The sequence below is a fragment of the Haliotis cracherodii genome, unplaced genomic scaffold (assembly GCF_022045235.1).
Source record: "Haliotis cracherodii isolate W230 unplaced genomic scaffold, xgHalCrac1.p SCAF_4, whole genome shotgun sequence".
Taxonomy (NCBI): Eukaryota; Metazoa; Mollusca; class Gastropoda; order Lepetellida; family Haliotidae; genus Haliotis; species Haliotis cracherodii.
Window position 1 is genome coordinate 28,971,724 of NW_027266297.1, and position 13,773 is coordinate 28,985,496.

Below are 13,773 nucleotides of genomic sequence, written 5' to 3' on the forward strand. Positions count from 1 at the left end.
TTGCAAAAGCAGGGCAAATCTGGGATTTGAACCAACGGTGAAAACAACATGGCACGCGTAAAGGGTGCAACCCTGCACAGCGAATTGTGGCCCCTTAGGTCAGCCGTGACCCAAAGATGTAAGTCAAGTAACCTGATGCATAGACACGAAACGTATTGTGTCAAGTAATAAATAAAATAGTAAACTCGCTATAACACCAATGTTATGAAACCCGTGAATAGTTCTGGTACGACAGGATATCTCTCTCTCTCTCTCTCTCTCTCTCTCTCTCTCTCTCTCTCTCTCTCTCTCTCTCTCTCTCTCTCTCTCTCTCTCTCTCTCAAAACAGCCATACCCTGCCACCTCCCACTTCAATCACACATCCCAAGACTTGAGCAAGTCTAGATTATCTAATGCTGTGTCTGTCAGAAGGGTTAAGACATACACATTTTCCGCGCCGTCACTTAGCGCTCTGCTAACGGAAGACTGAGTTATGGATACTGCCAACCTGTCCCAGTAAGTCTATCACCTTTGTCTATCTTGTTCATTATCTTTGATTAATGAGATTACATGTAAATGTTTGTCACATACTGCGTAAATCATCAATGGATGTTGTAATAAGTTGTATATAAAATGCAGTGAGATGGCTGTGATATTTGAACGATATATACATATATAAAATCAAAAAACACTTTAAGTATAGGTCTTGGTGTGAGGGGAACCCGAAAAAAAAGTAAGTAGGAAAGGGACATACCACCTATAACGCTTACTCTCAAAGGACGAAAATATCTTCTTGTGTGTTGTGTACGCAATGACTTTTAATCCATAAGACTTTTATCATACACTGTGAGAATTCATTAAATGACATAACACAATCATGTATTCACCAAACACATGAGCGGATATGTGAAACAGAAGCAAGAGGTCACCTATAAATGAAACTGCTTCCATACACGATTAGAGACGTGCAGATACGCGTAGGCTCATGCAGCTGGTTCAAATCAAGCCAGCAACTGATGACCCAAATAGATAACAGTCAAATCATAACGTTTTCTTGTTTGGTACATACGTTTGTACATTCGTACATTGTAAAGGCGGATGCAATAACTACTAAAAGAGTTTTGTATTTTCTGACATCATAAACTAAACTTGTTGGCCTGGGATCATTGCGAGGGACGGCTGTGTGCCCAGAAGTGGGGGCATATTTGCTCTGATATGAAAAACGACCCTTGAGTTGTACAAATAGGTCTTCACGTTTATGTGTACATAAAGGATTGTGAACCGACAAGAGGAGTAACTGTTGGATTTGGGTCACAAAACCCACATGTGAAATTGTATCAATATACAATGTCATGACATTAAAACAACTTTACAGAAATGCTGGTTAACGCTTAATAAAAGGTAAATCAAGATATAAATGTTTTAACGTAATATAATAATTATTCATTTTTTTTACACTTCAGCCTTCAAGTGAAAATGGCAGTAATAGGTATCGTAGTATAAAACACATCACGTTTTTATAGGCATTTAGGTTTGGAGACATGAATGTTTATAACAAAGAATAAAGACGTCGTTATCCATAAAGGTTTCATGTTTTATGTACAACATATGTATGAAGAAAGTACATGCTTACACAGACTGTTAATAATGTAAAGTAGAAACTGGATAATCTGTTATATTCCTTAATTATATTAGAACACTAGTACTGTCCGCTCCTTTAGAGACATTTGTATGTGCAAGAAATAAACTGAAGGGCAAAAGAAACGCCACCAAACAATTTTCAGGTCTAAAACAATTGAAATTGAAATGTAGTAACAGTTGATGTTTTATTTTATAAAAAAACACACCAATTATTCAAAAACGGTATTTGAAAATGACAAGATCAAAATCCGTGTACTTGAAGTTCTGCAGACACGTTTATCATGCTGGATGCACCGACTAGTATTCGATCACATCCGCAGAATCGACGTCGATCTCTTTTAAGGTCCCGTGCTACACATATGGCTCAATATCAGATGTGACCCCCACCAGCAACGATGCAGGCCCTAACACGACGTCGAACTGAGCACACGAGTCTCCTGACATCCTGATGAGGGATCCTACGACATTCTTCCTGCAGGGCAATTGCTAAGGCATCCCTCGTCAATGGCGGCTGTTGACGTTTCCAAATCCTGCGTCCCAAATGGTCCCAGAGGTGCTCTATGGGCGACAGGCCCAGTGATCTGGCTGGCCACTGTAATACGGTCACGTTGTTGGCGTTCAGAATGTCGCTAGTGACTCGAGCTGTGGTAGGGCGTGGAGTTGTCCTGCTGAAACAGCGTCCGCGAGTGTCGTTGCAGGAAAGGCAGTACCACAGGCCGCAACACCTCATCAATGTAACGGCGTGCAGTGAGATTTCCGTCGATGGTGACCAGATCTGTCTTCTGGTCCCCGCAGATGGCACCCCAGACCATGACACTACCACCTCCACTTCTTGTGGACGCAACAACGTGCCGTCCGTTCACCGCGTCGTCGGTAGATTCGAAACCGCCCTTCAGACTTGAAAGCTGAAGAGGACTCTTCGACAATTTCTCTGCTGTCACTGCTGTACAGTCCTGGCCCATCTCAGTCTGTGACGTCGGTGTAGAAAGGTCGATAGGCACGGAGACCATACAGGCGGAGTCGTCTTGCAACGGTCCTTCTGCTGACTGTATGTCCAAGGTTGTTTTCGGATGATGACGTCACAGTTACCAATCTGGACATTAGGTGAAGCACCCGTAAATATGGGTCTTCCACTCCTCGGCCTGTCTGCAGCACTGCCAGTTTGTCTGTGACGTGTGACAAGTCTGGCGATGAACCACTTGAAGCAGCCCATGATCCTGGCAACGTGCACCTGTGTCGCTCCCATTTGCAACATATCTATGGCTCTTTCCGCCTGCTCTGCAGTTGGTAGAGGCCTGTTCGTTATTTTATACGGTTTGATGTGATGAGAGAGTTCAATCCTGCTCATGTTTTACACCAGAATTTCATACGGATACCTTTGTACATATTTCGCATTTCTATTGATTATATTTACTTTTCCCGCAAATCACGCGAAGCACGTGCACATGTTCACAGGGAATAGGTATGTTGCATTCCAGCTATGTGTTCCCAACTGTTTTCGTGCTGTTTCGCAATTTTTTTGACAACTGACGACCATCATTCATTTGGTTGCGTTTCTTTTGCCCGCTTGTTTATTCTCATCATGAAGATAAGACTGAGCTGCAGATTGCTCCGATTACTCCCAAATACGGTTCTTTTACACACCCTCATCCCTGTTCTTGGCACCTGACTGGTAAGCTCTTACAACTGATATATTTATGTTTAGGGCAAGCCATCGCATCAACAACTATGACAGTTACTTCAACAAATCGGCGAAACGAAGACGACCAGCGATTCTTCGAGGACTCCAGAGTACGTATCAGTATATCTGGTGTCCGCTTACACATTCGTAGTACTACACATTCGAACACATTCGTGTCAATGTTTGACAAGGCATGATATCTTAACACGCATTCCAAATATACAACATCAACACAAGAAAATAATCAGGCTCGATTATCTACCGAAACAGATTCTATTGGGTATAAAAGGCAAAATAGTGGTGAACATTATATGAATGGATCACTGACATTCAGTGATGACACCATGTGTTCGCAAAAAGGAAGGAATTCTTTTGGATGAACTTTTGAACACATTTTGATTGGTTTCGTGACTGTGTTTTGCACATGACTCAAGTCGATAAGCGGGACTTGTGGCAAGTCACGGGCAGGAGTGGTGGCAGAACGTCGTTACTCACAGCACGAAATCTTCGGAATATGAGCTACAAATGACTGTCACTGTATAATTATATGTTACAGTCATTGTGTAAAATGACACTTTACAAATTGACTGCAAAATAGTCCATTTATTTGACAGTTTAACTTGGAGTTGTTTGGCAGTTCAAAGGGACTTAAAAACATCACGATAGACTAATTATGCTAGGATTACAATGTGAGTGAGTGAGTTAAAATTTACCGCCGCATCGGCATTATTTCAGCCATATAGCGACGAGGATTACAATGTGTGAGTTGGATACAGGAGTAACCAAAATAGTTTAAATGTTCATAACTAAACTAAAATGTATTGTTACTAAAATTTTATTACATTTGAATAATAAATATTTGAATTTGGATTTTTGTACTTTTAGGTCTTACTAAATATTCTACTGGTATATACAATTTTCTTTCTTATGTGAAATATTAACATCTAAAAATATTAGGAAATTCATTTCCGATATCATTTCCTGTCATATAGGCATCTTGGCTTTCCAAAAGACAGGTAGTCGTGTGATGTGCGTAAAAGTAATTTATGTATTGACAAACTAAATAGTAGGACGTTCAGTTTTCACTGAAAGCTTGTAAAACCACATATCCTTCGCTGATGTTTGAAAACACTCACTGTAGAATACATTGGAACTGATTTGCTGTACTTGGCCGGGGGTCTTCCAAACTCGGAGACGTTTCCAATCACAGCGGCACAGCTACAACTAAGGTTGGTACGAGGTTCAGAGTGTTATCCACGAGACCCCCTACCCCTAGATCAGTAACTGATCAGTGTGCTGAGATATCGGGAGGAATATCTGTCCCCCGATCTTCAATGTCCAATCGTTCTCATTTTCATTTCCCCCCGATTCGGAAGCACGATAGGTCCAGGGTTGTGTCCCTTGAGCGTGCCAGACACTTAAGGTCTTGGTTGTGAATTCCAGATTCGCCCTGATAATGTTGCTAGGTTTGTCAGCACCATACCAGCTTGTGGGTTTCACGGCTCTGCTCCCACATCAAGCTGACACGCCGCGATATCGCCACAATAGTCTTCCAACGTGCCGTTAAACCCAACACACTCACTCATTACTTCAACATAATCTTTACTTAGAGTGAGTGAGTTGAGTTTAACACCGCTTTTAACAGTATTCCAGTTATATCACGTCGTGTCAGCTTAATGTGGGAGGAAAGCCCGAAGTGATGCAGGTCTCAGACGTTTACCACTTCGGTGAAACCCACGAGCACGGGTATGGTGCTGACAAACCTAGAAACATAATCGGAGCGAACCGGGATTCGAACCCACAATCATAGGTTTCTGGCGTGCCCAAGGGACGCAACTCTGCGCACCAGCGATGTCAAACCATTATTGGACTCGAATCCCAATGCGTCTGATCCAGTGAATGTATATCGTGTTGTAAACATATTAAACATTACTCTTACCGTGCACCCATCCTCATTTCATCTGATACAGAATGCTTTTCTTTCGTGCTATTTGAGAGAATCTTTACCTTCCAGAGATGGTCGGACTGTAGCCATAGATGAGAATGAGATGAAAGTGGCACTCCAGTACGGGAGCAGTAGTGGGTATGTTTTGTTGTGTTTACAGCTACAACGGTAGTTCAAACATTACTTTAGAATGTATACTCCCCAGGGAGCTGAGATTGTAAATGTAAGTGATTGTAAGTGTGCACTCCATCTGTTTACTTGAGTAAAATTTCAAGTCTCTCACTAAATAAGTGGATAATACACATTAGCTATTATATTGCATTGTACCTCACTGCTCTTCTGGTGCGGCTGGGTAGCCTAGTTGTTAAAGCGTTCGCTCGTCACTCCGAAGTACCATGGGAACAATGTGTGAAACCCATATCTGATATTGCTAAACGTAAAAGGGGAAACAACTTGTCTTTAATACAACAGATTAAAGGATGCATGACACAAAGCCGAATTTAACATGCACAAACAGAAAGTGGCTATCAACCTAATTCATAAATAATGTAGTTCATTCATGTACGTGTCAGATACCTCCACGTTGGGGGAAGATACGACCATCTGTATCGTTATATGTTGCGAGTACCCTTACAGCTGTCGCGAGGTAAGCTGTCACAAATACCATGATTGTTGAGCGTCACTTGCCAATACCACAATGGGAAACACCAATATTTGTTAACTTTGTTCGTTTGTTGTTTAACGCCGCACTCAGCGATATTCAAGCTATATTACAGCGGTCTGTAAATAATCGAGTCTGGACTAGAGAATACAGTGTTTGACATCATGAGAATCGATCCACGCAATTGGGATACGATAACATGCATCAACCAAGTCAGCGAACCTGACCACCCGATCCCGTTAGTCGCCTCTTACAACAAGCGTAGTTGCCTTTTACGACAGGTAAGGGTTGCTGAAGACCTACTAGTATTCTATCCAGGATCCTTACGGGTCGGGAAGCACTAATTACCTAGTTGATAAAGAGTGTATGAATTATGTTTCGAACCCGGGTCTTCATCGTCATGAGAAACACTAGACTGTCCCAACAACACGGCAGATGAAAACGTCAAGATTCTTTCACTCATACAGCGACGTACATGCATATGTGGTCTGCTTGTCCAGACTAATTCCGATTTTATAGTGCTAGCCCACTGAGATACCATTCCGCAGCATGACATGGATACGCCACCCAGACACAGTATACGGACTCCGAGCACCAGGAAGGGTAAAACAAGTACCATTTTGTAACGTCGTTTGCCTTATCGCAGCCAGGAAGACGCTACATTCACCACACAACGGTGTTGGTTTAAAATACGAGAAACACATATCAAAGTTTTGAATGTCAGAATGCCCCCTTCTGTTGATATTGCCAGATTTGGTTGACTGTGTATCTAAACTTGAGTTTCTGTTAACATAAACTTGTAGGTCACTGAAGATGCGTGAATGGCTGACGGAGTTGCAGCGACGTCTCCATGATCCGCCCACCGTCCCTCCTCTTGGCGTCTCCCCATCGGCAAACAGCGACATGATCACAATCTGCACCAACGGTTGTACGGAGGGTATTAGCAGGGTGGGATGACATCATCCAGTTTTTCTGTACCCAAGCTTGTCATTTCCTGCATGCACGAATGTTAATATGTATCTTTTATGTAGTTTCAAAATATTAAATTTGTTATTTGGAAGTGTCTGGTGTCATAAAAATGAAACTAATTATGATATTATTATTATAATATTATATCAATACATCCAGAAGGTACATTGGAATGTATCAGTACAGCACAATGTACAGTAGACTATGGTTATAACGAACTCGAACACTTATTTTAGTTCGTAATAACCGTAGTTCGTTATACATACAAGTATACATACAGCATATATACAACAAATGGTCGGGAGTAAAAATAATTTTTTTGTATATCCGTCAGTTCGTTATAAGCGTGTTCGTTATAACCGTAGTTTACTGTATGCCACATATTACTGTTACACAGATCCTTGGATCGGTGTTGGAGGAAGGGGACTCGTTGCTGGTCGAGGAATCAACGTATCCAACGGTCATGAATATGGCACGTATTTAAGACAAATGAATTTGTTTCCTCACAGTTGAAATTTAGAATCATAAGGACAATCACATTATTCACGAAGGGGCGTCTTCGAATCGCAGATTATGGTCGTTGGTCTGTCAGTGAAATAGTTTAGCATCAAATTCAGCTGACATACCTCATATGAGGGACATACTGTAAGGTAAAGTGAAATAAATGAGGTTTATCTTCATGGTCAATTTTGAAATAAGCGACGCTTGCTTGCCTGCGTGCGTGCGTCTGCTTGTACTTGGATTCCGGTTTTTGTTTGGGGGCTGACGTTCCCGGGGATAGAACCACCCACTATTTGGTATCGATTAGACTCTTTATCCGCCAGACCACGGATGTGGACATACGTTGAGAAGTTTCCTAAAATCTATCTCACTCGCTGCTGACAGAGTACGCCATACATTTCGATCGATATCCTGTGTTCCCACGTCGATGTGAAGGTGTTTAAAGCACCATCGTTAAATGGCTTTAAACAAGGTTTATGAGGAACACATTGTGTGGTCTCTGATAGGATGTCATGAAAATGACAAACCTAATTAACTCACTTCTGATGTAGCATGGTTTTTGACACTCCAGTCCTATTAATTATATTCCTATGAAATGCGTGCGATTACATAACCGTTGTTAGATCGTTTCAGTGGTGTTTTGTGTTGACAATAACGTGGCGTGTATCTGACACATGCCTTTCATCAAAAGTATGGGACAGTTATTAATAAATTTTACTGAGGCTTAATACCATACAATCACCTTGCTTCATCAGCTGATGATATTTTAATGTCCCCGTCTTGCTATAAAAAAAATACAGAACAATTCTTTCATGTTAATCAGATTGAACCATTGGGTTGCAAACCGGTGACTATCAAGAACGACGCAGATGGATTGATACCCTCGGATCTTAGTAACATCCTGAGTTCCTGGAATGAGGCTGTATCCGGGCCTTGGCCAAAACTCCTATACTGTGTTCCGGTTGGTGGAAATCCGACAGGTGCCAACCTCACTTTGAAGAGAAAGAAGGAGGTTTATGCTTTGGCGAGAAAATACGACCTGTTAATCATCGAGGACGACCCGTACTATATGCTACAATTTACAAGGGTAAAGCGTTGAGTTTGTGAAATATAAGGGGGACTTTGGAATTATAATTATCAATCAGTGTTAATTCTCCGGATGACCGTAATTAAGAAGATTTATGTGAGTGGTTTTGTATTGCGACAAGGGCTTCCAGACCGGACGGTGATAACTCGTGTCTTTGTGTGAACATAAGACGGCCTTTAATGAAACAAAGAAAAGACGCGTAGACATGCACAAAAGCATTATTTCCAAATTGAATTGTACCATGACATTGGAAAAAACTTGATTTTGATTGGGAAATCACAGATATCAAATCACAATAACTCTCTCTGAGTGGAACAGTCATTGTCGGTAGGCATATTTAAATAATTGTCTGTAACAATTATAGGCTACAACATGCAAAGTTGCTGTAACCACAATATTCAAAGGATGTGTGGCAGAACATTTCGTGCAAAAAATACAGGATAGAAGTCTATAATGAGAATGTATTTCAAGCTTTGAGGACAACAGAGAGGTTGTTATTTCGCGCTTTTCCCATGTACGATTGTGACGTCATAACTTTTGCATCACAATTATCAATATGACGTAATAAAAGTGACATGCGGTGTAGAACGAAAGCTTTACAAGGCTTGTTTAGTTTTCTTCAGGGTGCTCAACTCATGTCAGCTAACGAAGTTGCCGTGCTACATGCTTTCAGTGCATGCCATAAGTTGATGTGAAGTATTAGGGTGTTAAACTGCTTGAGCATATAGAGCGAAATATTTTGTTTAAAGGCTGTTGTCGGTGATGCTGTAAATTCTGACCGACAACCCACACAAAACACTGGACTCAGCCTATGCTGCTTCAATCAATATGTTTGCCAAAAGCAAAAGAGTTCGCGTTCGGTTCCAAATTCAATTTAGCGCGGTTAAATCTACAGTTAACCCGGTTCTACATTGAAAACACAGTATGTGTATATCCTAATTATGATGCATGTTTTTATTAAAGAGTTATCGAATGAATACCATACTACCATCAATCTTACTTCAGCCTCTCACACCGAGTTTGCTGTCATTAGACGTAGATGGGCGTGTCCTCAGATGTGATTCTCTCTCTAAACTGATGTCTGCTGGGTGAGCTGATTTGGGATAGTGTGTACTATATAGAGAATCTCACCCGAGTGTCTTTGATATCAAATATATCAACACTCGTTGATAAAAGTGGCAAAAATCCCCGGCAAGGCTCGGAATTTTTCCACTTTTATCAACTTGTGTTGATATATTTGATATCAAAAGACACGAGGGTGAGATTTTATTTATCATCCAACATCATTCTTTTAACTTTTTCAATTTGTAGACAGTAATTAGCAGTGTCTTCAGTGTAGAATGTACTGCAAACAGCTTAGTAGCAGAGCCATTAGTGATGTCATTTGATTGTGACGTCATGGTAACAGTGACGTCACAATGGTCTGCAAAGCATTGTGATGTAATTTCATTGCAGCGATATCTACAGTGTAGATATCGCTTGATCTCATCCAAGCGATATCTCCTGTGGGAGCCAGTTTTGGATGATAAATGTATTTTCCCCTTGGAGATATCGCTGTACAATAGGGGCGCGTTGCAAGTCACGAATCGCCTCCCGGGGTCTGCAACAGTTCGAAGCGCTTGCGGACTCTTCCAAAATGGCGGCGTGTTTACTGCCTGGTTTCCTTCATGTAATGAAGAACGTAATAGTCAGCCGCCATGTTGGTTTGAGAACGAAGCGACCTCATCCAGCGATTGTTTCGCTTGCAAGCGGTTGAAATATAGCGCACTGTTGTAAGCCGGATCGCTCTTCATCGCTTGCAAGCGACTGGCGCTTTGCAAAGCACCCTAGGTCTCCAGTACCCTATTGCGGTCGCAGTAGCCATTACCTGAATACCTTTGATACCGAGAAACAAAGCCTCACTTCACTTGAGGCAATACCAGGTACCCGGTCGTGAAGCCTGTTCTCTCTTTCATACTGTATTTCAACATGTGTATATCATTTGTGATTAAGTCAATTATACGTCCACGTTAAGAGCATAGAGGATATTTGATGTGTCGAGTGAAATATCATGTTTCTCTCATCGAGTGACAAGGGAAAGGAGATATTTTCACGAGTGGCGAGACACATGGAATATCATAATTATTAGATACGTTGTGTGTAGTTGTCAACCGGAAAATCAAATTATTTCATTACAAGTGTGAAGCTTTGAAACGTAAATTCTCCCTACCTAACACGCAGGGACGTTTCACCACCCATGTAAGTGCGACATAATCATTTGAAAAACATACAAACAAAGGTAACAAAACACATTTGTCAACAAAATTCTTTATCATACATTTGGATATGATTATACATAAAATCGACGAGACTATTCTTGTAAGTGAAAGAATTCACCTGTTGTTAAAGCACTTTTTACAGTATCTAGATGTACACTACAAATGGTCACCAGATCGTCGATCTAACAGTGACTCGCTTTAGTGCTGTTAATCTGTTAATAATGTGAAACTTCTGTTCGTGTGTTTTTAGTGCAAGGATTGGGTATGTTAGCGGTCCAAAACAGTTCCTGGAAACAATCCTTCATTGGAAAGATTCAGACCCTGGCTCATGTAATAGCTTGGCACAGGTATTTATAATATATATTCAATTCTTCAGGGGTTGTGGCATTAATCTACATTTATGTCCCTACAAATTTGTTTGCACTGTGCAAGCCGTTGAACCATGAAGTATATATAGTATTATTGTTTATCACTTAAGTATTGCAATGCTCTTAAAGAAAAACAAATATCATAGGCAATCAATAACATATTTCTTTCCTTTGGTTGAATTACCAGACCATCATATGGAAGGTTTTACAAAGCATGGGGCACGATGGCTATATCGAACATGGGCGTGATGTTGCAAACGTCTACTACGAGAAATCGAAGCGTGTTTCCAGGACAGCTGAAAAACATCTTAAAGGTAAAGGTATCACATATTGGTGGTCTTGGACGAACCACTGAAGGTCAGGCTATGAAGGATATGGTACATATTCAATCGATCTTGCTGCCACAAACCAATTCAATTTACTTCTGTTTTTCAAATTCCAAAAGATAGTTCAGCACAAGTGGTTTTCTTAATGATAGTCGCCTTAGTGAATGAGTAAATAATACTTTCGTAAATTTGAATAACAGTTCAGTTATACCTGGACAGAATTAAGCAAAAATATGTGTTTCATTCTGTATAATTTCATCGACATCGTCATAATTATTATCACCATCTTCATCTTCATTTGCCAGGTTTGGCGGAGTGGTCTGATCCTGTGGCTGGGATGTTCCTGTGGATGAAGCTACTGGGTGTAGAGGACTCCAGACCCATCTGTCAGAAGCTGATCCAGAAAGGGGCTGTGGTGGTCCAGGGACACATCTTCTGTCCTGCCTCGGTTAAGTCCTCTTACATCAGAGTATCTTACTCTTATGCGTCTGAGGAAGATTTGGACAAAGTGAGTTGTGGAAAAGCCCAAAGATTAAAGTTTACACTTGTTCCTCAAACCAAACTCACGAGATAGGCAAGCTTATATTTGTTACAGTAAACCTGTAAAAACAAAGCGTTATGTGACTGGCTCACCAAACTGTGATTAGGAAAGGGTCCTTACAAACCACGAGGCCAAAGAATTCTTTTCTCGTTTTCAGGCCTTCTCCTGGCTGGCAGAGATCCTCAAAGAACAACCAACACAGTGAAGAGCATGCTCCATGTGATGTGCGGGTTTGGCAAATATTCCATTTGGAAAGACATGTTAATGGAAGAGTTATTTACTTACACATTCAAATAACACAAATCAATAACCGTGATTGGATGCATCTGCTTTTTATTAATAGTAACCCTACAAAATATGTTTGATGTATAGTCTTATGTAAACGTGGACATGCCGATTTGCAATAAGTATTGCGGGTTTGTTGAGGTTCATGTGCCATGTGGACCACATTAACTAGGCATGTTAAGACACACGTTGTACACCTATGTGACTATGCATAGACTCGTTAGTCCAGCCAAAATAAAACTTCATCATTCCAGCCTAGTTCGGCAAGGGTGGAAACTCGACTTTTGTAGTCAGTTAACTTGCCTCGAGAACATGAGGAGAGATACACATGTACCACTGTGATGTTGTATAAAGTTGTTTGTTGTTTAACGCCGCACTCAGTAATACTCCAGCAATATGATGGCGGTCTGAGTGTAAATAATCGTGGCTGGACCAGACAATCCAATGATTGATATCTACGCAACTGGGATTCGATGACATACATCAATCAAGTCAGCAAGCCTGAGTACCCGATCCCGTTAGTCGCTTCTTACGTCCGGCATGAGTTGCTGAAAGGTCTATTTTCTACCGTACCAGTTGTAGGGGATTTATGGCTACCATAGGATACATGCAGTCACACTATACTATTAATTTTATAATTATTACAAGTTATAATGTCCATGCGTCCATAATATACCAGTGACAGCTTCCTACAACTCATTACATAACCCACAGATGACAAATAACGATATCCGATAGATAACAGATGTACTTCCTTCACGAAACTATGAAACTATTGTATATTAGCCACGAGGCGAACTTTGAAACAGCTGGTGATATACCTTCCGTACGTCCCACGTACCTCGATTAATTTGTTTCGGTTGCATCACCGTGACCTCTCCACGTGGGAGGTCATACTGGAACGTTTTCCGTCATATGAAATCACGACTCCTTTGAGATATACAGACTGTATTTATCCAAAGTAAATGTAACACATCACACGAAACGAAAGTGGACAACACTAATTACTGCATCCTAACATGTTTAGCTCTTATACATACATAAAATCGATCTACATGTATACATTCATACGACTATGTGCACATATCGATATATCGTTGTCGAGACCCAAGCTAATGCAACACCTGTCGCGCATGACACTTTCTATCTGATTTTATGTACACATACATAGAGGATAAAGTGTCAACAACATTATTATGGAAGCGTATAATGTTATACTTTGTGAGTGTTTATTAATAAACATGATACCAAGAACAGTCTCCTTAAAATCATAATCATGGTTCTCGCTAAACAAAGATCTGAAGATATGCCATTACGGGTCACGTAAGAACCACCTTTCACCGTTCAAAACATGTCCAAAGAGTAGTCTGGAATGGAAGTCGGCAGTTTGAAACTGGCGCCTAAAAGAAAGTTTTTCTGATTGGCTGATGCTGCTTCTTTGTGTAAGTCATTTCATTGGTTGGTCGCGATCGCGAAAGGTCTTTCTAATGTGATCTTTAATGGGATGACCTCAGAGGTTTGTGCAGCGTAG

The 13,773-nt window shown here is 40.9% G+C and overlaps 1 protein-coding gene across 1 annotated transcript; it reads left to right on the forward strand.

Moving 5' to 3' along the window:
- Positions 1-409: 409 nt before the first annotated feature.
- LOC139479231 (kynurenine/alpha-aminoadipate aminotransferase, mitochondrial-like) lies at positions 410-13,416 on the forward strand. The gene is made up of 12 exons (XM_071262086.1): positions 410-495; positions 3,326-3,411; positions 4,443-4,530; positions 5,316-5,384; positions 6,711-6,855; positions 7,274-7,348; positions 8,201-8,464; positions 9,470-9,552; positions 10,973-11,069; positions 11,278-11,404; positions 11,722-11,924; positions 12,115-13,416. The coding sequence occupies exons 1-12, from the start codon at positions 473-475 to the stop codon at positions 12,160-12,162; spliced, it is 1,308 nt and encodes a 435-aa protein (XP_071118187.1). The 5' UTR covers positions 410-472; the 3' UTR covers positions 12,163-13,416.
- The last annotated feature ends 357 nt before the right edge of the window (positions 13,417-13,773 follow it).